This window comes from Bradysia coprophila (genome assembly GCF_014529535.1).
Source record: "Bradysia coprophila strain Holo2 chromosome X unlocalized genomic scaffold, BU_Bcop_v1 contig_71, whole genome shotgun sequence".
Classification (NCBI taxonomy): domain Eukaryota; kingdom Metazoa; phylum Arthropoda; class Insecta; order Diptera; family Sciaridae; genus Bradysia; species Bradysia coprophila.
In genome coordinates this window covers 44,813-70,729 of record NW_023503362.1, presented here as the reverse complement: position 1 = coordinate 70,729, position 25,917 = coordinate 44,813, and the positions used below count along the sequence as shown (strand labels likewise).

Sequence of the window (25,917 nt, the reverse complement as noted above, 5' to 3'; positions counted from 1 at the left end):
GTTGTTCGTCACACTTCTGTTTAACACCATTTAGAAAAACGCATTTGAGATTTCAGTTTGATTAACTGTCAATTTATTAATCGTTCCAGCTTACGGCTAAACAATAGAAAAAAAGAGTAAATGAACGTTCATTCAATCTGGTTTTGGATTTTTCTTCAGGTCTGAACAACTATTCACACAGTCGTACCCACTACTCATTAATTATAAATTCACTTAAAAAAAAATTAAAATTAAGTTTGAAAATTGTGAAGTGAAACGTGCCATTATACCGAAAGCTACTCAGTGGCAGCCATAGCACGTGCTTGAGCTCTTACGCGCTTATCATACTCCTGTCTGTTCTGACAGTAAATTGTATACGCTTCTGCCTGCGCCGGGTCCTTGATGTTCGGCTCGTTCAATAGATCCTGTATACCGATCAGAATTTGTTTTATTGTGATTGCCGGGCGCCAATCTTTGTCTTCATCTAGCAAAGATAAACACACCGTTCCCGATGGATACACATTCGGATGGAACAGGGCCGGCTCGAATTTACACTTCGGCGGACTCGTTGGATAGTCGTCTTTGAAAATCATTCGCAGCTTGTACAAACCGCCTTCCCATGGTGTCTGCGAAGGAAATCCCAATGGTAAAATTTACAGTTGAACTTTCAAATGGTTCAGATTTTGTACGGCGTGACTAAATTTGGGAACACATAGAAAGTGGAACGAACATTCCGAAACAGTATTGAGGTAGGCTGCAGCTGCGACGTTATGGACTGTTTTGACGAATTTACTGTCATCAGCATAGTGGAGTCAATCGAAACAACTGTTACGGATATAGTAATGATCTAATTACAATGACCTTGGCATCGAGGTCACATCAATTCAAAAGATCACAGTGGATGTTGACTTCACGGTGATGCCTCTGCCGAATTGATTGTAAAATTCGGCAACGTCCTAGCTCGTATTTTGAGATATAGAAAAATTGTAAAAATCTTACCCCTTTTTTGCCGGGAATTGCACATTCCCAGGACATCAAGTTCAATGTTCCATCGAGATTTTTCACTGGACGAGCCACAAATCCCTGTAAAATGAAACAATTGAAATGTTTACAATGTTCGCAAAGAATTTATTTCGGAAATCAGGCAAAACACAGCCCTGTCTACTTACATACGGATGATCTTTTCGCCAAGTCTTTCGCTCTTCACCGAGACGCGCAACTACAAGAATGTTGGTAAATGTGAAAAATGGACGAAACAAATGTTTTGTTGATTGAAAATATCCAACGTTGAATTGAAAACATTGCCTTTCAACGTCAAAGTTGTATTTCAATTCATTGAATTCATTCAATTAAAAAAAAAAACAAAAGAACAAAGCCAATTTTATTGTACCTGCAATTCCAGACATTTTCGAAATGGAAACTTCACTGGAACACTCTGTTTAATTCGTGCAAAAATCTCTTGTTGCTTGGAACAGACAGCACCTTAGTATTGACTTTCGACTCAGAATTTACGCACGGCTCGATAAAACATACACAAACCGAAAATACAAGTTGGCTTATTTTGTCGCTAACTTTTGGCTCTACACTATATATCACATCTGATCAGGACACTACAGAACATTTAAATTGCAAATTCGCCGGCGAGATGATTAATGGCGAATATTTCTATTTTTCTATGCGTTCTATGCTCTTTCAGTGTTGTCATTCAATGGCATTAACAATGTGAACACATCCAGTATTGAATGCGCGCCAATAATGTCTAGCGTCCTTTGAAGTTGTCGGATAAAACTCTTTTGTGCAGGTGACAATGTCTAACGGAACTCTGAAATTACAAAATTCATCGATTTAAAATGCAATTACGGTATTTAATACAGTCCCTAAAAAAGTCAGCTGGCATTCACACGCTTACATATATTATATCATTGTAAATGTTAAGTCACAGTGTAGTCATTTTGAAAGGGACATCGATGGCACCACTGAAAACATTTCTATGAAATTATTTCCAGTGATGCCTCTTTAAAAAAAATGGCTAGTCTTTTCATTCGCAAAGATCACACACATTAGGACTGATAAAATACTGTTGGGGGCGTCGGGTATTTAACTTCCCCAACTACGCACATGAACATTACCTCAAACTTATTATAATCGTATGAACATTAAAGTGACAACTAACAAGTTACGAATGCTTGATTTCCACTTACGCCGTTTACGCTCTGTTTGCTCTTGATTTCCACTTACGAAAAAAGCACTGATTTTTCTCTGCGTTTACACTTTAAACAATAGAAAAGGGGCGTGGTTTAGCTAAGCGGAGGCAAAACTGCGTGATTTTTTTGTAAGTGGAAATCAAGCCCTAAATTCTTGAGAATTGGCGCCCAGAGAACGTAAATTAGGAAAGGTCGAAACTTAGCACCTCTGTTCAAAGAGTATTTTACCGATACCCAAAAATTAGTACCGTTCACCACCCATGACATCAGTCAAAGTATGGTCAACTTTCAAATAGGACGGAATCTCTACACAACATCATTGTTCTGATGGGCCGTTTACATATTATGGTAGCTGGCTTCAGCCACCATCACATATCAAAATTTCACCACAGAAGTTTGATGTTGCAGGAATTGCGGACCATTTGAAAAAAAGTTGACCTTTACGGCTGGTATAAAAGAGTAAATTTGAACCAAATTCTTGTCCAAAGTAGTTTTTAGACCCGTACGAAGTACGAAGGGGCTTATAGGATTACGATGCCGTGTGTAATTGATGGAATTCGAAGCAGACGATAAGGGCAAAGTGTTTGCCTATGTTCATAGATAACGAATCCGCAATAAAAATTTTGTCCGTCCGTTCGTCCGTCCGTCCGTCTGTCACGTCGATATCTTGAGTAAATCAAATCCGATTTCAAAATTTTTTTTCCCTGAAAGATAGTCAAAATAGTGAGGCTAAGTTCGAAGATGGGCGATTTTGGGTCGACCCTCCCGGAGCTGGGGCCCAATAAGTGCCTAACTGTTTTTCGACGATATCTCCAGACATTTAAGCACTACACTTGTAAGTGATACGTCAAATGAAAGGTATTTACAATACCGATCGACAAAAAAAAAGTTTATGAAAATTGGATGACCGACTCGTGAGTTAGACCCCTTGGTGTGAACTAGGTACAGGGCGGCAAGCCGTTTTTGCTTGTAGGTTGGCCAAATTTGAACGTATTTAGATGGATTTTGCTTTATTAGATAGCTATTGACCGTACCAATCAGGGGAAAAAAAGTTTATGAAATTAGGTTGACCGGAGCATGCGCTAGGTCTCTTGGAGTGAGCTTATATGTGGCTACTCGGCCGTACAGTGAAGGTGGTGTTTTTTGGTAATATCTCGAGTAAACTTTGATCGAATTTCACATTTTTTTTTGTTTGAAAGGTACTAACGAATGTAAAGCAGCCGTACTACTTTCCACCTCCTAACAAAATGGCCGTCGGCCGCCATTTTGGATTTTTGTAAAATCAATATAAATCGGTGAAAATGATACTTACTTAATTTTAGGTCAATTCGAAATTTGTGTTACATTTGAAAGGAACGTCGTACGGGGCTTCGTAATTGCGCTATGCGCAATTTTTAAGACGTACACATGTCATAAGAATTTTACTTTACCGACGTTTACGGGCGCAGTAGGCTTACGGTAAGAGTAGGGCGACGGACGAACTAGGGTCACGTACGCAATAGATGTACGGGTTTGTACGGGGCTCAGTCGCAGCAAACGCTCCGACTGTTCTGACGGCTCGTTTTTTATTAGTAACGTGTCTGGGTGACAATTCTAGCTCACAACCGATCGATTCCGAGCGACTCTTTTCGAAAAATAATTATTTTTATACATTTTCCTCAGAGAGTGACCCCTTCGCTAGAATTGAACGACGAATCGAATGAGCTATAACTCAATAATATCGGGGATAGCTTGTTTTCGAAGTGGGCGAAAAATTGGTGATTTGACTCATAATAGTTATACATACTAACTGTTCAAGTCTCAGTTACTACTTCTTTTTTAACCTAAAAATAAGTAATTTAGACAAACGTTTTGCATATTTCTTACCTGTATCAAATTTGTGATCTCTGCTCCAAGTAAACTTCTAATCGGCACTAAGTGTATCTAAGCAGCTGTTAATTTTAATCAAGTCGGAAACTCAACGGTATTATTTCACTGATATGAACACACTAGTAGGCTCATCGTATCGTCTAGCACGAATGAATAACCCCAAACAATAATTCTAAAATTTTCGCTTCTAAATTGTTAGTAAATGTTATCAGTGTGTTGGTGTCTCAACCACATTCACACAATTTTACTGTATCGTCACACGATACTTCCTCAAAAGCACTAACACAAGCACGCAAGTCTCTGCTGACCTTGAGAACCAGTTTATAGTTTGTATATAATTGTCTGTAAGGTGATATCATTTCTATTTTTAGTTTCGAATAGTTACTGCGTAGTAAGTAGAGGAAGTTTGTTGACCTTGTGGTAATTAATAAATCATACACTCAAATTGGATGCTAAGTTAAGTGACCCACTGGAATGGTGAAATGGTTTAACTAGCATGAAGGATTTTCTAGACTAAATTATTAAATAAAATCTGTATGAAATGCGAGATAAAAGATAGATTGTACGTTTCTATCACAATACAATACAAGTTAAATACAGTTCGCAGGGTCGCCTTAACACTGACATCTGGAGATTAACTTTTCACAGACGACTTTTTTACACATCGCTGGTGTAAATTGATTTAATACAAAATCTTTGACTTCACTTCATTACGTTTCATCTTAATGTCTTAACACTCAGACTGCTCCTTTTAGTTGCTCCAATTTCTATAATAGAAAAAATCATCTAGCTAGTCACTTGAGGCAAATCGTTAATATAAAGTCTAATAATCGGAGAGTCCTAGAGACTTGAAACTTGGCATACTGACTATTGAACGAAAGTTAGGACGAACATGAATTCCAAGACATGAAAAATATTTAAAAGTTGGGTACTCCACTCCACTCCACTAGTATTTTATATGTACCCTACCCTATTTAGAGTACCACTCATGCTTGAAGTGCGTTGTTGGATGGCATCTTATATTATTAAACCGATTTCGTGCGAGTCCCTTGAAAAGCGTTTATGTTTTTCATTCTTCACGCATTACTTTTGTGTTCGTGTGTGAAGCTAATTGTGTCGTTACACTAAAAATTATTAATTCATGAGAAAATAATCTAAAAATTTCACAATTATTTAAATTTAATTCACATGCATGTGCCCAACATTGTAGGGATGACAAAGGATTTTGAATTTATGACAAAATACCCAAACGTTACAATCTTCAAACTTCAAATGTGTCGACTAACCATTGATCCAAAAAGATTTCAGATTAGATTTGTTTTTGATTTGATTTGATTTGAATTGAATGAATTGAGGCTATTATGGAAAAGCACATTGTTCTTCCTAGTTATGGAAAGGTCTAACCTAACATCTAAAGACTCTATCTCAGCGCTTTATTTAGGCACAAGATTCGAAAGATCGTGAATTTTTCATCACTAAAATGATTCTAACATAAAGTTTCGATCGCTTTGTTCACCCATTCCTGCATAATAGAGGGATGGTTGTAATAATTGTAATTTAATCTGTGCTTTTAATTACGTAGCAGAAATTAAAATAATGAGCCAATATTGTATATAGTCAACAGAGTTACGTGCTAGCCCATGTTCGTTCGGCAGCGACAGTCTATTCATTTGTACCATCGTAAGTTGAACGGTATGAGTTCGATAACACAACCAACAATAATTATTATAAATCTTTTGTCGACGATGGTTTGGTGCCATCCTGATGCTCTACAACTAATCAGTCGACTGAATAATTTTTATCGTTTCGATCATAACATTTTCTTCATGGACCCCTCAATCGATCTCGATGATTGGTTTTCAATGGCATGGAGATCCAAGCTGGACAACTTAACCCCTCAGACACTTTGCACTTCCGGCAACCTCTCGACACAAACATCTGCAACTGCTACAGCCGGAAAAAATACGTTTCTAGTTGTTGTCATCAAAGGTTTAACAGTTGAACGATTGCAAGTGTTGGCTCACGTTAGGGACATTCATGCGCATGTAAATGTGAAAATTGGTGTGTTTTTCGCTGGCAAAATTACATCTTTGGATATCATAGAGCGATTATTCCGGTGGAGTTGGAGTGCTGGAATTGTGAACCTTTTTAGCGCATTTCAGTTGAGTGTTGAGGGTTCATTAAACGTTTTCAAGTACGATCCTTTTGGAGCATTAACCATTAATGTGACAAGTAGTGAGTCTCTTCGGGACTATTTTTCAGACAACATTCCCAATTATCGCAAACATCCGCTTCGGGTGGTCAAGATTCACGAAGTGACCCATGTTGATATTGAAAACAATTTTTGGGAAAGTGTTGGAAGTGTCTTTAATGCCTCATTGTATCCTTTACATACGCATAACAGCGATACGAGTCTTGCCGAGTTAAATGCAGATATATTGTTCTACGAAATGCGTGTAATAGATGCATCGCAAAAACTCTATCCACATCGACAGTCAAGGCTAGTCATAATAGTTCCGCATTCACAGCCCTTTTCTGGTTTTGTGGCCTATTTACGAAATGGAACCTGGATGCTTTTCTCCGTCTACACTTTTATTGTGATTGTGGCGGCATCGCTTCTACTAATAGTTTCAGGCTATTTGCGTAAAAATGAATTTTTTCTTTTCGAATGTGTTACCGACGTCGTGAATGTATTAATAAACGATAATGCAGCCATCAGATATCAAAATCTTTGTCGCGCCGACGTCCTTGTGATAGTACCTTTAACATTCGCAGGATTCATTGCCATGAATGGTATACTTTCAGTCTTCCAAAGTTACTTAACATCACCAATTTACCAGCCTCAAATCAACACAATCAAAGATCTCCACAAATCCTCGGTTCCGATTTTGGTTAATAAGGCGGAATTGAAAGGATTGACTTATATTTTGGAAGACCTTTCGAAGTATGGTGGTTGGTCCGACAAATTTCATGGAATACAAATGGATCAATTAAAGAAGGAAATTGGAACATTTAACAATTCAATCGCATTTTTTGCATTCGACTACCAGGCACAAGCATTGTTAGAAGTGCAGAAACGGTTAAGTTTGAAAGCGTTTCATTTACTAAGGGATACGTTTCTCGCTAAATATCCAATATCGTTTGAGATCAGACTGAATTTCCCTTTCATTGAACAGATAAACGTAATAATTCACTGGCTGAATGATGCGGGATTGATCAACAAGTGGGTCGAAGATAGTGATGAAGTAAAGGAGATGTGCAAAATAAATATTAGCCCCCCCATTAAAATCAGCGGCGAATCTGACTTGGGTGAATTTGCAGTGTTGACTGTTATGTGGTGTGGTTGGATTGCAAGTGTAATGGTTTTCATTGGCGAAGTAATTTGGAACAAATTCAAGAATCATCGACTTTTCGACCAGAGGCCGGATTAAGCTTGCTTTCTAGATACGAGCAGCATACGAGGCTCCGCGAGGTTCACGTCTTATGCAAAACACATATTTGACCACGTATTAAGAACGAAGCGAAATATACGAAATCGCACTAAAGTGAATTTTTAGCAAAATTAAGTAATAACGAACACGTATAAATTGACTAATGGATGCCTAACTAACCCGGTTTGATATTTCTAACCATAGACGAATATACTTAGATTTGCAATTGAAACATCCAGTAAAACTGAGTATGGACGGTATGAACTGAGTATACCTCAGTATAATAAGCTAGGTCAGTTGTTTTGTATTAGTCGAACGTAGACGTTTTTATTAAAATTCTCAGTGTGTACGTTAATAATATGTCTTTGAGTAATTTCTTCTTAAACTCTGAATAACAAATTACATGACCAACAAAGGATAGCCCGCCACAGCATTATTTGGGGACAAACGTTGTTTAACTCTTGATTTCCACTTCCGAAAAACCGGCTCCCCTACAAAATCAGGAGGCACAAAATAAGGAGGCGACAAAATCCGGACAAAAAATGCAGAAGCCTCAAAATCCGGAAGCGTCAAAATCCGGATGCTACAAAATCGGGAGGCGTCAAATGCCAGACGAATTTCAAACTGTAATATGTCCGGATTTTGTATCCTCCGGATCCTGTAACTTTCAGAATACGTAAAATTTTGAGATTAGTTGAATTTACTTGAATTTACCCCCTACATCCCCACATACATGGGACTCTGCCCCATACCCCGCAAGGGGAGTTCCACCCCCCTTGACCCCCCATTGCGGGGGCTGCCGCCTCTCGACCCCGCTTTTTTGTTTTGTTTTTTTTTTTTTCACGGCCTGCAGCGCAACCATGGCCACAATATTATCAATATCACCATTAACATTTAATACCATACAATAATAAACAAGCATCTGCGGCACTATTCTATTAATATCAACACGTAACAGATTAGTTTCATCAAAATATGCTGGAAAAAAATCAGAAATTTATTTTTATAACAGGGGGCTGCCGCCCCCTGGACCCCCGCTTTTCTTTTTTATGCCTGCGGCGCTATTCTATTACTATCAACACGTAACAGATTAGTTTCATCAAAATATGCTGGAAAAAAATCAGAAATTTATTTTTATATCAGGGGGCTGCCGCCCCCTGGACCCCCGCTTTTCTTTTTTATGCCTGCGGCGCTATTCTTTCACTATCGACACGTAACAGAATAATTTCATCAAAATATGCTGGAAAAAAATCAGAAATTTATTTTTATATCAGGGGGCTGCCGCCCCCTGGACCCCCGCTTTTTTTATGCCTGCGGCGCTATTCTTTTACTATCAACACGTAACCGAATAATTTCATCAAAATATGCTGGAAAAAAATCAGAAATTTATTTTTATAACAGGGGGCTGCCGCCCCCTGGACCCCCGCTTTTCTTTTTTATGCCTGCGGCGCTATTCTTTCACTATCGACACGTAACAGAATAATTTCATCAAAATATGCTGGAAAAAAATCAGAAATTTATTTTTATATCAGGGGGCTGCCGCCCCCTGGACCCCTGCTTTTCTTTTTTATGCCTGCGGCGCTATTCTTTCACTATCGACACGTAACAGAATAATTTCATCAAAATATGCTGGAAAAAAATCAGAAATTTATTTTTATATCAGGGGGCTGCCGCCCCCTGGACCCCCGCTTTTCTTTTTTATGCCTGCGGCGCTATTCTTTCACTATCGACACGTAACAGAATAATTTTATCGAATTTTATTATGATATGCGGCAAAAAAAGTAATTTCTTTTTATATTAGGAACTCCCGCTTTTCTGTTTCATTTGCCTTCCGCACCAGAAATTTTATTTTTGTATTACCTGGATTTCATCCGGATTTTATCCGGATTTCATCCGGATTTATTCAATATTTCAAGATTTTGACGCCTCCAGTTTTTGTAGCATCCGGATTTTGACGCCTCCGGATTTTGACGCCTCCGGATTTTTTGTCCGGATTTTGTCTCTTCCTTATTTTGTGCCTCCTGATTTTGTAATATCACCCGAAAAACCACTCTGTTTTGCATCCGTTTAGCTAAACCACGCCTGTTTTCTATTGTTTAAATAGTAAACGGAGGCAAAACGGTGTGGTTTTTTTTCGAAGTAGAAATCAAGCATAAAACTAGGTTCTGAGAGAAAATGTTAAGACGAAGGCTGATGGCGCCCAAGTTTGAACGGATAAGTGGATATTTTCCATATAATTTTTTTGTAAAAAAGTAATTCTCGTCTAAGTTCGTGAAGGTGGCAATAGAAAATTTGGCTGCCTTCGTGATAAACTCAGCGGTCTTAGAAACGAATGAACTCACATATAATGCAAATTACATAGAAATCCACATCGTCAATAGGGCAACGTAACATTGGCCAGAGTCATTTAACAAATGCTTCGGATGCAATAGTTTTGGACGTGAAGTGTTAGAAGACTCATAATTGATAAATGAAAAATTGAGTTGAGTTTTTCGTTAGCACTGATAATTTGCGGTATTTAGAAATTCGAATTCACCCTCGACAGAATTATTCGTGGTCTATCAAAGTTCGATGAATATTATTCAGTTAACGCTGCAGAACTTTATCTTGTCCATTCAAATTTGATAAAAATGAAATAAAATTTTCGTTGATAAAATCCAAAAATATGTGAGGGAGTGCATGTGAACCACAAAATCGCCGTAACACCGTAAATTTATTAATTTTATTGAACTGAATGATAGAAAATCACGACCGAAAAAATCGAATATTTTTTGTAACCATCACAGTCACAGAGGAGAAAATGTTTTTGTTTACATTCGTGTCTGCAGACTACAAAAACGCATTATATACCTTGTTACACGATTGCAGCAATGTTTTCATTAGAAGTGCACATTAAGCTGGCATTTTATACCCATAATAGGAGAAATTAGGTCGAGGTCAATTTTCGATAAGGTAAAATGAAAAAAATGTCGCAAAATTGAATTGAAATTTATTTTTATAAAAAACAGTTTTGGTATCAAAAAATCGTACAAAAACTCTCATTGATTATGGAAAAATAAAATTAAAAAAAATTTCAACAAATAAATAAGGCAATTTGTTCAACATCTCTAATCCTCTACATTCTAAATGTACTTACTTACAATACAATACTAACATCAGTTTTTAGGTACGAGGAGTATTATGATTTGTTCTTTAGCTTGCTATTCATTTTCTTGTACGGCAAGCAGTTATGATAGAATTCCGCTTCACCACGCACCGTTCTGTATTGAAAGACGGCTCCGTGACAATACAGACAATCACTAGCAATTTTCCTATGGACATTGTTTTCGAAATGTTCCATAATTTCAGCCTTGTTGCTTGCTTCGAATGGTCGGTGGCAGCTGGAGCACTGATACACTTGCGTGGGTCCTCGTTCACGGAATCGAATGTGAGCTGCAAAGAGGATGGAAAATTGTTGGTTCGACTTAAATCACTTTATTTCTTTTAGTCGATAACAAATTGTCATTAATCAGTCAGTGAGAAGACTGAAAATTGTTTCGGACTGAGTGACCAATTTCCTGGAAAATGCATTCCGAGGGAAATTGATCTGATTTGTGTTTTGTAAATGGGGCCACAGATCAACTTAAAAGTAAACAAAAGAAACATACCAGCATCGCGTTCCGTTGTGCCGTTGTTGTTACCATTACCATTTCGTAATGAGTCTCTATGCATATTGTTCGAATCAGGTTTTCTGGAGTATTTTTCGATAAAATTATTCGCTTAACAATGGAATGTTGTGGTGGAAGGTCAAGATTAGATCAATTCGATGCGTATCATCTGCCCTACGTTTCATTTAATTAAAATTTAATGCATCGAACACCCACTTGATTTTGCTTCGGACTGAAGATATTTATGCACTTCTTATTGGTAACAACATCATCACCACAAATCAATTAGCATAATAAATTATCAGTAATTGGAACACAAACTGTTGAAACAAATCAGTTAAACTTGAAACAGTTGCGCACTTCTTATATTGAATATTGCGACAGCAGTCTTGTGGTTCCTTGTGGACGGTTTCACTACTCTACTTATTCGAATTAAACCTTTGGTCAAAAACTATGTATCTATTGCGCTGACTTTAAATAACATACAGAAATATGCGTATGTCGGACCGAGCTACATTTCATAATTCACTCGAAAATACAGAAATGTCAATCCAAAACAAATTCTAAAAAAAAAACATTGGAAAATTGGAATATACAATTGGAATGATGTTTGACTTAGCACATCCAGCGCCGCGTACATCGAAAACATGAACTCTGTAAACTGTACCTTCTGTGACACCTGCTCGCAAATTTTACTATCAATTTTTATGAGGGTCACTATTTGCATTAGGATCATTAGGACGTCGAAGAACAACAAAATCGGTTCTTGCTCAACGTTTATTTGCACGTATTATCCACGGAAGTATCAGCCCGAAATAATTATTTTCCTAACGCCTAATGCTTTTTAGCGAATGAGGGGTTTCCAGCTCGAGCCGAAGGCGAGTGCTAGAATCGAATTCGCTAAAAAAGTCCTTTAGCGAGGAACTTGTTTGTATTTTTACTTGGGTATATCCTAATGCTGAAAACAAACGAGACATTGAAAACGTGTTCTGGTCCTAGTTTTCATTGACAAATCGCAATTTTCGATAAAGAAATTTCTAAATTTATTTGACAGTTGCGACAATTTCGTCATGAAAACAAGGACCAAAACACGTTTTGAATGCCTCGTTTGTTTTCAGCATAACCGACGAACTAAACCGGTTATTAACACATTTGTAGGCGTCGACGATACGAATCAGAAAAAATGAAAATAAGTCCTTGGAGTGTAAGTCGTGTTACTCGGCCATAGAATGATACGAAAATCCCATTTTCATTAAATAAATAATGAGAAACATAAATTAAGGATGAAACGTAGTAATAATTTAGGCTCTGTAAAGACATATTATAATTATTATTACATTCGAAACCTCGGCAGCAAATATTGCTAGTGGCTCCTCCCCTCCATCGACTTGGAATAGTTATTTGTGTATCTGTTTTGGACGTTTGATTTTAGGCAATTTCGCGAGTTGTAGCCCGAACAAAGTGAGGGCTACATGCGAAAGTGCCTAAAATCAAACGTCCAAAACAGATACTCAAAAAATTTTTCATGTAAGGGGTCGAAACCCCGAGAAAAATCTCGAAACTCCCTCATTTTCGGCCCCGACACATGAAAAAGAACTTTTAGTGTACTAAACATTTCTTATGGAAAAAATCGTTCAAATTTGGGTGCCCACTAGTATTTGTAGGAACATTGACATGTTCTTCCAGAACCAAGATAACAATAAGTCCATCGTGGACTAATTAATGAACGGAGCTTATCAAATCATCTAGGAGACTAAGATTCAGACTACAAGATGATCCTGTTGTCGCAGCCATTATTATATATGTGGGTGGATGAGTCAAAGGTTTTCGTAGAACTCTATTGTATTTCTTCATGTTCGGTCAATCCAAAGTTCATACGCAAACATGCAAAACAAATATTTGATTTAAAATTTGCCGCTATTCGAGGAGTAACGCGCGGTGAAAAAATTGAACAAAAAGCTGTGGCGAAACGGGCGAAGCTAACGTGTGTGACTAGTACTCCTTTCAAAATGGAATGTCAAACAATTCCTGACACAGTGTGTTTGGTGTATATTGTAGTATCGCAAGTTGAAACTCGAAAATAAAGCAAAAAAATGTCGGGAATTGCAGTTGCTCGTTTAGGTGAAGAAAGAAAAACTTGGCGAAAGGATCATCCCTATGTAAACAAAAAATTTATTTTTGAAAAAAAGAATCGCAATTTTTCATGGTAAACTGAATTGCAGGGATTCGTAGCTCGACCAGTGAAGAATGTGGATGGAACATTAAATTTAATGTTGTGGGAATGTGCGATTCCTGGAAAGAAAGGGGTGAGCATTTTTTATTCGTATTGCTTTTCAATTCGTTTAGTTTTATGAATTTTGGTTTCCGTGGGCACGATTTTTTTTTCAATTAAAGTGAAACAGAAAGAAAACAGATCTCCACATCCGTTTGCCAAAGCCAAGAATTTTCGTTTCACAGCGATTTTTACCGTCCTGAGCATGCGGTCTAGTGTGTGAAACCTTTTTTCCTAAAAAAAAATTTGTGAACCGATCGCTTGCAATATAATGCACGTAATCATCGACGGCAATTGTGATATTTGGTGACTTTGGTTTCCATTGTTCAAAAATAGAATCCTATACGCGTCTCTTTCTTTCCCAAAACGAAACCTTTCGAACATTTTTCTTGCATTTCTTTCAGACACCATGGGAAGGCGGCCTATACAAATTGCGAATGATTTTCAAAGACGACTATCCCACGAGTCCCCCCAAATGCAAATTTGAGCCAGCGTTATTCCACCCGAATGTGTATCCATCCGGCACAGTATGCCTATCGCTATTGGACGAAGACAAAGATTGGCGCCCGGCTATAACAATTAAGCAAATTCTGATCGGAATACAGGATCTTTTGAACGAACCGAACATCAAGGATCCGGCACAGGCAGAAGCGTATACAATTTATTGTCAGAATCGGCTAGAGTATGAGAAGCGTGTCCGAGCTCAGGCACGGGCTATGGCAGCTGAGTAGATATTTCATTGTTAGATTGAGTGAACAACATTGAAGATTTCTTTTATTTTAAATAAACGGAATGGAATCTCAATCCAACAAAAATCCAATTGTTTTCTTTTCGTTTTCGCTTTTTAACAATTTGCCGCAACGGATGCAGCTTGCGAGTGCTGTTTGATTATTTTCATCATATTGGGCAATACTTCCAAATTACAGCAAGCGAGTTTCTGACCCAAATCAAAGAAAATTACAACACAAGATGTCACTCAAGTTTCAGCTTTATCAGTTTGAGTCAGAAACTTTACTGTCGTTTGCCTTGCTGCAGTTACCAGGAGGCAGTTAACTACTTATTTACATAACAGTTCGTTTAGACACACGAACGAATCAGCTTGTAAAATATCTGAGATGTGTAAACCTTTCCTGTTATTCTAATCTGACTTTTTTTTTGCTAAGCACTGAAGCTAAAAATTTTCTTCATCAGATCGTTACAGGTCAACCTGAACAATGGATCTCAAAATTCAGGTCAAATCAACTCAAAATCGAATTTCGTTCCGGTAAGGACCGGTAAGGATTTTAAAAGAAAATGTTGGACAAAGTCGGACTTTTTTTTCAAAGTATTTCATAAAGTAAAGTAAAATCATTCAGGTTACATACGGTCTCCAACTTAATAGAAAGCAAATAGATAGCGAGAGGACGTCTCCTCAAACAGACTCCATCGCTAAATTATTGACGGTTTGACGGTCTGTTTACAGCCATAGCTCCTCAGGATACTGAGCTATGAAATAAATCACCTTTAGCAATTTTTTTTCCTGCAGAAACTTTGCAAGGCATACAGATGTTTCGTAGACCCGAAGAAGTTTTTCGGAATATTCTGGATATTTGTTTAAATTTGGAAACATTCAAACAAATGTCTGTTAGTCCCTAAAGTGTTTTTAATCAACCATTGGTTTAACAACATTCCTCATTTACAAATTATGAATAATAAGTTAGAAATTATTAGTTAGAGGCTCATATAAATTCGAATGGCTACATGTAGTTTTAGCTATCTATAACTTATGATTTTTAGGTCAACGTACATACTTTTAACCTTTATTTTGACTTCCATGTGAGCGATAATTACGTCAATTTTGTAATTAGTGTTACAGTAGAAGCGCGAGCGGAGCGAGCGAAATGTTTTTTCTGATCTGCATTCAGAAGCTTTGAATGTCTTAAGAAAAATTAAATTGGAAGAAGAAATACTCTGCTATCATAACAGATGAATAGCCGTATGCAGAGAGAAAGCTGAATTCCTTGCTTTGACTAACTTTGTCTTTAAAATTTTTACCAGTGCAAAATCAGTTGACGATCAATCAATCTTTTAATTGGAATTGTGAGGCTGTGAGTTAAGTTGAAGTTTTCATAATGCCTGGTACGAACATGAGAAGTATATTCTATTGTGACAGCTAGACCACAGTCAGCAACGCGGTAGAATGGAATGTTCAGTGAGACAATAACAGATTTAAAAATCATTAACTACTCAACTAGGTCCCGGCCTTTGGCGGGTATGCCCCTTGACTGATATTAGATAATTTGGGTTTCCAAGATAGATTTATAAGTAATATATGGAAAGTATTTATGACATTATGTTTCAAGTAGAGACTTTTGTACCATGGGCATAGGCGTCATGGGCTTCAAAATTCGCGGGCGGTGGGCAGAGCATGGACACTTTCATAAAACGGGGGCGCTCACCAAACTAGGACTTTTCATTGTACATCCTTCAATTCAAAATTGCCAACAAAATCATGAATAAAATTGATGAATTTTCAACGAATATCAATCACTTTGCATGTGAGCTTCATTAAATGAGTCCATACTAGTCTTCTAAGACATAATTTGTAATTTTATTTCGATTTATATATTTCACCCAATTTGACCTCATTTCGCTTAGATATCTTTTTTATATTATTTTCTTAGACTAAACTGTAATTTTCATTGGTTGAATGTTAACAAAATAATCTGAAATATAAGGTAGAGGCCGATCAAGGTAGTTGATAAATGAAAATTAATAAATACTAGTAACTAGTATAATTTGCAGCTAGTTTCTCTACCACTACCAGTTAGGTTCAAATGTGACTGCAGACTTAAAGTAGGAATAGTTCATTACGTCCTTGTTTGGAAATTTTTATTTTGCCTAGAGGGAGCTTTGTAGCCAGAGCCGAAGGCGAGGGTTATAATCCCTCGTGGCAAAATAACAATCTACAAACAATTACGTAAGGTATTTTACTTGCGAACCCCTGCGAAAATGAAAATTTCAGTTTCGCAGGGTGCGGCAAGTACAAACTATTTGCTGGTAGAAAACTATCATTTGACAGTTGATGTTAATAACTGACACGATGCTATGAATTGTTTTAAGAAATCATAGATCATCTTCAAGGCCGCTCCACGATAAGAAAGGACACCGCGTTAAAAAATCTCATACAAATGAATGAATGAACGAAACTTAAGTAAGGTTACTTGTAAAAGTACCGTATCTTGAAGATGATCTATAGCATCGTGCCAGTTATTAACATCAACGATTACTTTTTATAGATTTTATTTTGCCATCTTCAATTTGAAATTATATTCCTGTTGAGATTGGAAATATTAAAAAAAAACTTTTACAAAATTTACAAGTTCAACGATTTTTTACATTTTGCTACGTCGAATCTGAAACTTAAAAAGCACCACTTCGATTCTCTCAACGGCCTGTTAGCTCAGCTGGAAAGTCTCAGCCTGGCGTGGGAGAGATACCCGGTTCAAATCCAGTGAAAGCTTTTGTTTTTTTTTCTTTTTCTTTTTTTTGCTTGTGAGCCTTTTGTAAAACTAAAAAACAGATGATTGTAAATACCATTACGAATCATTAATAAGCTTCGACCAAATCTCAAATTGACAATTAAACGTCATAGCCTGTATAACACTTACTGTACGTTTTAAATGTACATAGTGTACGGATAAGTAAACCATTGGTCTTATCGCGTTTTTGGGCGATTTAAACGTAGAACTTTTTTTTGGGTGTACATTTATTCTAATTTGGTAACATTCGTTTGATTAACACTCAGACATGTCATCCCACCAAACCACATCTCCTCGGCCAAACGGGATCATTTACGAACTTAACTGCAATTCGATTGAAACAAATTTCAAGAAAATCGGACTAAATTTACGCGATCTAGAGTGTCTAAAAGCATTTAGCGGCCTGCCCTTACACTCAGATATGTCATTCCACCAATCCGTATTTACTCGGTCGGCTGAACTCATTGACGAAATTAGCCCGTAGAATTCAATTGCGATTCGATTGAAACCAATTTCAAAAAAATCATACCAAATTTACGCGATCTAGAGTGTTTACAAGCATTTCCTGAAGGAGCTTTATTTCGATTTTTTTGGCAACTTTAAAAAAAAATTGGTAACGGACACTCATTTCCTACTTTTTCCAAAAAAAAAAATTTTGGTAACGGATACTCATTTCCAACTTTTTCGAAAAAAAAATTTGGTAACGGACAACTTTCCAACTTTTTTGAAAAAAAAAAAAAAAATTTTGGTAACGGACATTCATTTCAAAAAAAAGATTTGGTAACCGACAATCATTTTCTACTTTAAATAAAATTTGTTGGTAACGGACACTCAATTCCAATTTTTTATAAAAAAATTTTTTTTGGTAACGGACACTCATTTCCAACTTTTTCCAAAAAAATTTTTTTTTGGTAACGGACACTCATTTACAACTAAAAAAAATTTTTGGTAACGGACACTCATTTCTTACTTTTTCCAAAAAAAATTTTTTTTTGTAACGGACACTCATTTCCAACTTTTTCAAAAATAAAATTTTTTGGTAACGGACACTCATTTACAACTAAAAAAAATTTTGGTAACGGACACTCATTTCCAAATTTTTTCAAAAAAAAAATTTTTTTGGTAACGGACACTCATTCACAATTTTTTCAAAGAAAAAAAAAATTTGGTAACGGACACTCATTTACAACTTTAAAAAAAAATTGGTAACGGACCCTCATTTTCCGCCGTTAGACCCTGACTTACAGTCAAGGGAATTATCCAAATGTTTATCGTCATCACAATTAGTCGCAGTTTGATTTCTGTGTAGACCAGATTTTTAGAACTTTGGCGTATAAATAGCATTATTGAAAAGAAAACGTTGCACACAAATAATTTCCATCAGTGGTCACCACCGCTCATTTATAAATCCACAGAGTTACTTTTAAAGCAACGTTTTTGCATCTATTTATTAAAAAAAAAAAAAGATGAATCGCGGCCTATTTATTTTGCTTGTAGTCTTTCTAACCATTACGACTTATGCTGAAGGAGCCGCCTGGCATACACCTGGACAGCATAGCGGATGCTACTATGGCTATTGTTGGACTACTTGTGCGTTTGGATGGTGCTATACAACGCCAAGTTCTTCGCACAGTCAGAGTGGTGTATACATTAGGTGCGAAAACGATGTTCCGTGTGATTTCACTCTGCAATGTGCTGGATCATGTACAGTTTGAAAGTGTGGTAATTAAGGACTGATTCGTTTGAAATAAAGTTGATAGCACAACAGCCATAATTTGCAAGATTTTTTTTTTCTTGGTTTTCTAACATGCTGTATGATTCAGCACCTTCTTGAGTATAGAGAATCGGTTACACCACGAATAGTGTGACTTTCTTTTAATTACTCAGTATACACATCATGTACGGAGCGATAGCGGAGGACTTGACGCAGTCTAACGTCCAAAAAAAAGAACGAAGATATTTTTTTTGAGACGCGGCAACTATATATAGGCGATAATTTAAGTTTCTTTCCTTTGGCCTGTATCACCACAAATCCTATTCTATCTTCTATACATCGTTTTGAAGTTGGTCATTTTGATAGAAAATGCACCAAATTAACGTTTTCCAAACAATCAAAATCTTTCAACTTACTATGTATGTTTCTATCTATCTGTCTATCTATCTGTCTATCTATCGACGGTCGATCTCGGAAACTAGTCAGCCAATCTCCATGAAATTTTGCAGGAACCTCAGGGTGGGCATAAAAATGAAAATGTGATACGCCATTACCCCAGGAAAAACCAGAATTTTGTTTTATTGGCCTCGAAGTGGTTTCTGAGTGTGGTTTTCGAGGGTCGGGAACGCGTTTTCGGCTGTAGCTTAGCTGTATTGAAACCTACAGAGGCGTGCGACCCATCAAATGAAAGGTATTCGTAACACGATTCGAACAAAAAAATAATTAAAATCGGGGCAGATTCGTTTGAGCTAGATTGATTAGAGTGACCAAATTTTGAGCTACTCGAGCGTAGGATGAAAGGACTAATATTTTTGCGATTATGAGAGATAGAGAGTTACTTTCTTCGGCAGATGATGAGAAAAACTAAGCCAGCTTGTTTGAACTAAAATTGGGTGTAAAATTTAATTTTTGCGTAACGAAGCTGAAAGCGTCAACTCTAGCGATATCATTCATTTTAGAAATTGTATTTCAAAGACTGCGTCACACTTTTCTCGAAGAGATTTTTGTTGGGATAAAATATGCAGCAGCTGCTGATTTCAGTTTGTGACATGTTTTGAAGCCACATTGGAGCAAAGAAGCAAAGATTGAGTAACTAGCAGCTGACAATCAAGGATGGTTCGTAATTAACCTTTCAGAAACGGCTAAGATAAACGATCAGCTCATTAAGAGCTCTCTAATAATAGCAAAAGGTAAAATGTTTCGTATCAACCACTAGGGGGATTTTGAAACGAATAGAAATTATGAATTTAATCCCTTTCCATTTCTTGCAACGTAAACAAAATTTAAAAAAAAGAAACACAGATAGGATGCCCTGGACGAACTAGTTTCACATCGCCTGAAGCAATGATTCCATTTATCAGTTGTGTGACAGACAAAAAAGCAAATCGGCTTGAAAACGCCAGAAAAAAAGATTTGAATTTTTGGTGCCAACAAAATGTCATAGCTGTTCCAATATTCGCCCAGACCATTGTTGACAGCGAAAAAGATTTAGCAATGGCGAATCGGACTTTTGGCGGCATTGTCATTTTACGGTGTGTAGTTATTCTATAAGCGACAGTTCTTCTATTTACAGCCGACAAATTTGCCCTGAAGAGCATCTAAAACCATTTACGAGACACAAATAGATTGATTTATCTATTGTACGATGACGTCTTCATCCGGTAAAGTGTTTATCAAAGTGGATACCATAAACGAGCAACAGGTAATTAATCGAAAATATCCTCTCCATTTTGAGGTTAAGTGTCATTGTTTTGCCTATTTTGTATTTATTAGGAGAATCTGAAAAACAGCCGGAAAAGTTTCAAAATTCTGCAGAAATCATTTGATAAAGAAAACTTGGTAGGCCGATCACCACTGAAAGGAACGTTCACCAAATCAAAATCGTAAGTGTTCAATCGGAAACGAAATGTTTGAAATGCTAACAAATCTACTTGAAAGTATTGTCACTTTCAGTGAAACGGAAATCAACGATTCCGATGGCATCAAGCGGAAAAAGGCATGTGTCGGATGCCAAACCAATTTGGAGCTGCACACACTGTCACAAATCACCGAAGAGGATCTAACAACCACCGGTGAACCGTCCGATGGATATTGGAAAGTCTTGGCCGAACAACGACGAATCGCTTTGGATGTATCGCTGAAGGAAAACGAAGAGTTACATGGCCGCGTTCATAGCCTGGAAGAAGAATTGGATGTATCCCGGGCAATGTTGGAGGAGACACAAAATTTAGTGGAAGTTTTGACCGAATTGGTACAGGAACAGGACGAAAGCGCTGACAACGACAAAGAGGGTGAATCATCACGGCAATCACTATTTAATGGAAGTATTTCGACAGGAAATTCTGTGACAGAGTCGACCGATGAAATACCAGTCGCTGGTACAAGCGACGCGAAATAACCATTAGATACAATTAACAACAGAGTCTGTGTGTGTGCGTGTGGCATTGTGAGTTTGATTTATTATTTTTCTTATACTGATATTTCATTGGTAGCAACACCTCTATTCGTTCGAATTAAATAATTTCGTTTTTACATTTACATGAAGTCATGGTTGTTTATGGATTCTCTCGGTCCGAAGAAAAATGTTTAGAGTTTAGAAAACGTAACATTCATGTTGCCTTGGAATGTAGCTGACTGTAATTTAACGTTGCGCTTCAGATAAACCAATTTAGTGAATGCGATTGTTTCTTATTATTTGATAAATAATTGGAATAACGACTTTTCTAAGAACCCTATCCGATGGTTGGTAATAAGACTGGACGCTAAACAAAGATTATTGAAGGCTTACCACTGGCAGGAGGAAGAATTTCCAAACCTAGGATCCACCCTCTAGTAACATTTTCTTCTTCATTTTTCCCTCGACTTGAAAATGTCTCGACAAATGTGCCTCACAAGCAACTCACAAGCAATTTTGCATTGCTCAAACTCGACAATTATGCTGTGTTTTCCATTGTTGAACTTAAGATACAAATCGGATTACAAAAGAAAACGCGTCCTTCAACTTCTTTGTGAGTTAATTTCGAATTCTAACATCTTGAATCAAATCGAAGGAACTGCTAACGAAAACAGTGGATTGGATAATGAAGTGGGAAAGGATTGGCAACTTAAGTTGTTATTAGTCCAAAAATATTTCGACGAGCCACTTCATAAAAATATTGTCGCTGCTAGACGTTTAACCGAAATCATTTTTTTTCTAACACTTTACAAAGGTAAGTAAAATTATATCATCATCCAGGTGAGTTGGTGCATTATAAGTGAACGTTTACCTTCGAGACCGACGTCTGTTTGCAACGCGCAACATCTCCCGAATACTTAAATTCTATTCTAGTCAGTATACACGTCCCTTATGTTTCTCTTCTATACTCCAACAAAAGTTGATAGTGATCTATTGGAATATGTAGACTTACCGATGATGAATGTAAGTTCACAGCAATCATTTCATGTGTTTTATGTATTCGCTGGTGTAAATTGTTTTGATACAAAATTTTTGACTTCACATCATTACGTTTCATCTTACTGTTTTAACACTCACATTGCTCTTATAATTTGCTCCAATTTCTATTATATAAAAGATCATCTAGCTAGTCACTTGAGGTCAATCTCTAATCTAATGTTTAATATTTGTTTGTTTGTCTTTCTGGCGGAGAGTCCTAGAGACTTGAAACTTGGTTATAGTAGCTGGAGTTACGCAGATCGTGTTAGATAGAAAATATTTTTCATGTTGAAATACTTAAATGAAATGAATTCTTACGACATCATAGTTGTCGATCTCAGCAACGCAAAATTGTTCGCCTGTTATCGGCTTTAACTTAAATCAGTTCTGTAGGCAGCCAACGTTTAATGAAATCGAAGGAATTGTTAACGAAAACAATGGATTGGATAATGAAGCAGGAAAGGATTGTCGACTTTAGTTGATTAAAAAAATTTTAGACGATCGACTTCATAAAAATATCGCTGCTCCCCACTTTGCAAAGCTCTTCCACTTTGCAAAGGTGTACATTTTATCGTCGTCCAGGTGAGTTGGTGCATTATAAGCGAACGCTTCGAGAACACAAGCCGAACGAACTTACATACTGTTCGTCAGTGACATTTCCCGAATACCTAAATTCTATTTTCTTAGAAAGGTTAACAACTAGTCAGTCCACCTCCCTAATATTTCTCTTCTATACTCCAACAAAGATTGACAGTGATCGATTGGAAAATGGAGACTTACCAGTGATGAATGCACATAAATTCACAGAAGTCTTTTCATGTCTTATGCGTGTCCTTCTTCGCTTTGAACACACTTTCCCAATGTCAATCTTCTTTCCTCACTTCGGCTTTATTCCGCTCGAGGTTCAGTCGTTAAATATTTCGTTTCTGATGATGTCACCTCTCAAAAAATATGGCAAGAAACGTTCGAAGACATCGGCTTTTGTAACAGAATCACTTTAATTGTAACAACTAAATGCAATGCGAACATCAAAAGACGAATCAGTAAAATCGATCCACATCCTTTGGCTCACCAATTAATGGCATTATTGCTTGAATTGTCGAATCAGCTGACATCGTCGTCATGCCAGACATCGAAGTTATGGTTATGATCGGATTCATAACCGGCAGCGTTTGTAACGTTTCCAAACTCCGTATCTGATCCAATGACATCACGGTGTGGTGATTACTATCCGATATCGTCTGTACTATCGATGTTGTGTCCATTGAGTCAATGGACGATGCATCGGTTACCGGTTGCATCGCAGGTATACCGGACACAACAATTGGTTTCACTTGAATTTCGGGAGGTGCTAATGGTATTTCTGGTGGCGGTATCGGCTTCTTTGTGGCCTGACTTTCGGCCAATTTTCCGCGACACGATTTACTGTTTCGCATGTGCTTGGTGAGTGCCTGGTGTGTTATGAAACACTTTTCGCACACGATGCACTGATATCGGAAATTGCCGGTATGGTATTGCATGTGTTGATTGAGCTGAACGGAAGTGGAAAACGCTCGCTCGCAGTGCTTGCAACGGTAGGGCTTCTCCTTGTGATGGACAAGTTTTATGTGGGTTTTCAGTTGAAATGTTTGAGCAAACGCCTTGTTACAGAACATACAAATATGCGGCCGAATTTTCGTATGCATACCGGTGTAGTGTTGCTGTAGATGAGATTTTCGGATGTAAGCGGCACCGCATTCCTTAATATGAAAGAACAAAGTTTTAACATAAAAAAAAAACCATGACAACAGGCAAGCAGAGCTCACATCACACTTGAACGGTCTATCCTTATCCGCATGTTTGGCTATGTGCTGTTCCAGTGACCTGACATTGCTGTACCGAGACTTGCAGATATTGCACACAAATTCCAAATGCGTTTTCTTATGCGCCTGTAACTCCTCCACGTCGGTAAAGGTTTTGTGACACTTCATGCAAGTGGTGTTCAGCTTCATTTCCCATATTGTCGATCCAACGTGCTTATGCTTTTTGGTCAAGTGACTCTTCATGTTGACAATGTTCGAGAAAACCGAATCGCACAATTCGCATTTGACATTGCCGTGCTGTTTGTTTATGATTCGCGGAAGTTTCTTCTTTTTTGGCTTATTGTGCAGCTCTTTGTGTCTGATCAACAGACCACGCTGGGTAAATGAAAATCCACATGTGTCACACATGTACGGTCTCTGCAAATGGAAGGAGATCGAAATAGGAATTGGTCTTACGTCCAAAGGAGTTTGATTTCCAGAGCAAGTCATGAAAGTCAAAGAAAAGCTACAAACCTCGCCAGTGTGAACTCGTTCGTGCAATTTCTTTGAGTATTTCAGCTTAAATTTCTTGTCACAGTACGAACACTTGAACAGCTTTTCCTTTTCCGTGTGGGTGCGCAAATGGACATGCAAATACTGTGAGTTTTTGCAGGTCTTTCCACAGATATGACACACTAAATTCTGATTCCCTGAGTGAGTAATCGTCATATGCTTTTTGTACGAGTCCGAGTTTTTCAGCGTTTTCTCGCAAATCTCACATTTAAACGTTTTATTGCCGCCATCGTGGTTCTCCTTCATATGCGTTTTCCACCGGGAACTGCAAGAAAATCGAATTGGATTAGTGATCACTCTTTCGGGGGTGTCACAATCAGTCGGTAGTTACATTGTGGAAAAATTTCTTTTACAATAGCTACAGTACTTTTCTATGTGGGTTTTCACGTGCAGTCTTAAATCACCTTTTTTCGTAAATATTTTAAGGCAGTAGTCGCAGGACATTTGGTTCAATGCATGTGCGTCCAATGAATGCTGATGTAAGTCGCTCAATTCATCGCATTCTAAAAACGAATATTTAAAATTTAAAGTTGAATTTAAAAAAACAATAATAAAAAGAGCGGGCACAGTTCCCTCAGACGATATCAAGGAAGTCTCTTTATACTTTTATAAAAGAGTAGCAAAGGAGTTAAGTTCTTAACGGCATAGCTACATCACTTCATTAAGCCGTAGCAAAGAAATTTTGAAAATAATTTTTGGGTTCACAGTCACAATTTTTGTACGGCTACATACTGTTCCCCCCTAAAAAAAAATCAATTAGCATAGTCACCTTGTTTACATTCATTCTCCGGGCATTTGAACAGCATTTTTTCTCCTTTGATTGGATTAGTCCCGTGGATGTTTCGATTTTTCGGATACTTTCTACCCGATCGTCGTTTCATCCAGGCATCATTGGCATTCACATTTTTATCATCACTTTGTATCGTCGGATCTTTGGAATCTTCATCGATCGCCTGTCCATCCGAATCCATCGAATATTTATTACCGTCACCGAATTGGCTTTTGTCATCGGCAAATTCACATTTGACATTCTCGTACACCACGTACGATTCGATTTTAACTTCTTCGATAGACAGATCGGTTATCGTACCGTTCGCTTCCCGGTACGGGACGATATTCGCGTTCGAATGGAATTTTTCGTGGACATTTTTAACGTCTAGTGTCTGTACTCCGACTTCATTTTTTGGATTGATTGCATTCACTGGAACATTGTGATTGATGGTTTGGAGGTAGCTGCTGTTATCATCGACGACACGAACTGGCGCTGGTGATTCGATTGGAGCCAGCTGATCTAATGGTATTGGATTGTATTTGCTATGGTTGGTAAGGAATGTGCGCCAAAATTGATCGACTTTCAAAAAGTCTTTCCGTATCTTTGCTGCCAGTTGCATGTTTTTCTCACATTTCGGACAAATGAGTTCCGGATATTCGTCGCTGATGTCCAGCTACAAGACGAAATCGTTTGTTTAGTAATACAACACTGAATCGCCACT

The 25,917-nt window shown here is 37.5% G+C and overlaps 5 protein-coding genes and 2 long non-coding RNA genes across 8 annotated transcripts in view; 3 read left to right on the top strand and 4 right to left on the bottom strand.

Annotated features, from left to right (window-relative positions):
• Positions 1–50: 50 nt before the first annotated feature.
• Positions 51–1,796, bottom strand: LOC119070285 (SUMO-conjugating enzyme UBC9-B-like). The gene is made up of 4 exons (XM_037174554.1): positions 1,370–1,796; positions 1,149–1,198; positions 979–1,062; positions 51–605 (listed from the first exon to the last, which is right to left on the bottom strand). The coding sequence occupies exons 1-4, from the start codon at positions 1,383–1,385 to the stop codon at positions 276–278; spliced, it is 480 nt and encodes a 159-aa protein (XP_037030449.1). The 5' UTR covers positions 1,386–1,796; the 3' UTR covers positions 51–275.
• Positions 1,797–5,688: 3,892 nt separating this feature from the next.
• LOC119070280 lies at positions 5,689–7,571 on the top strand. The gene is made up of 2 exons (XM_037174545.1): positions 5,689–6,284; positions 6,516–7,571. Exons 1-2 carry the CDS (start codon positions 5,693–5,695, stop codon positions 7,481–7,483), a joined length of 1,560 nt encoding a protein of 519 aa, XP_037030440.1. The 5' UTR covers positions 5,689–5,692; the 3' UTR covers positions 7,484–7,571.
• Positions 7,572–10,663: 3,092 nt separating this feature from the next.
• LOC119070289 lies at positions 10,664–11,725 on the bottom strand. Its single transcript, XR_005086495.1, has 2 exons — positions 11,131–11,725; positions 10,664–10,915 (listed from the first exon to the last, which is right to left on the bottom strand). It is a non-coding gene; the product is annotated as an uncharacterized LOC119070289 (long non-coding RNA).
• Positions 11,726–13,129: 1,404 nt separating this feature from the next.
• LOC119070287 (SUMO-conjugating enzyme UBC9) lies at positions 13,130–14,218 on the top strand. Its single transcript, XM_037174555.1, has 3 exons — positions 13,130–13,289; positions 13,353–13,436; positions 13,807–14,218. Exons 1-3 carry the CDS (start codon positions 13,224–13,226, stop codon positions 14,131–14,133), a joined length of 477 nt encoding a protein of 158 aa, XP_037030450.1. The 5' UTR covers positions 13,130–13,223; the 3' UTR covers positions 14,134–14,218.
• Positions 14,219–16,764: 2,546 nt separating this feature from the next.
• Positions 16,765–25,917, bottom strand: part of LOC119070290 — a 20,314-nt gene continuing 11,161 nt past the window's right edge. Inside the window, exon 3 of the long non-coding RNA XR_005086496.1 lies at positions 16,765–16,817. This is a non-coding gene — a long non-coding RNA (uncharacterized LOC119070290). The remainder of the gene's footprint in view (positions 16,818–25,917) is intronic.
• LOC119070284 (geminin) lies at positions 20,135–21,315 on the top strand. Of its 2 annotated transcripts, none has more exons than XM_037174552.1 (3): positions 20,135–20,339; positions 20,411–20,520; positions 20,576–21,315. In XM_037174552.1, the coding sequence occupies exons 1-3, from the start codon at positions 20,283–20,285 to the stop codon at positions 21,033–21,035; spliced, it is 627 nt and encodes a 208-aa protein (XP_037030447.1). In that variant the 5' UTR covers positions 20,135–20,282; the 3' UTR covers positions 21,036–21,315. The 2 variants fall into 2 exon arrangements, with proteins under 2 accessions (XP_037030447.1, XP_037030448.1); XM_037174553.1 differs by having other exon boundaries at positions 20,136–20,339; positions 20,591–21,315.
• The window catches only part of LOC119070276 (zinc finger protein 93-like), a 3,222-nt gene continuing 354 nt past the window's right edge, over positions 23,050–25,917 (bottom strand). Inside the window, exons 2-6 of the mRNA XM_037174537.1 lie at positions 25,194–25,869; positions 24,756–24,927; positions 24,386–24,689; positions 23,876–24,289; positions 23,050–23,809 (exon numbers count right to left, since the gene is read on the bottom strand). Coding sequence (XP_037030432.1) covers positions 23,111–23,809; positions 23,876–24,289; positions 24,386–24,689; positions 24,756–24,927; positions 25,194–25,869 — 2,265 coding nt within the window. The 3' untranslated portion in view covers positions 23,050–23,110. The remainder of the gene's footprint in view (positions 23,810–23,875; positions 24,290–24,385; positions 24,690–24,755; positions 24,928–25,193; positions 25,870–25,917) is intronic.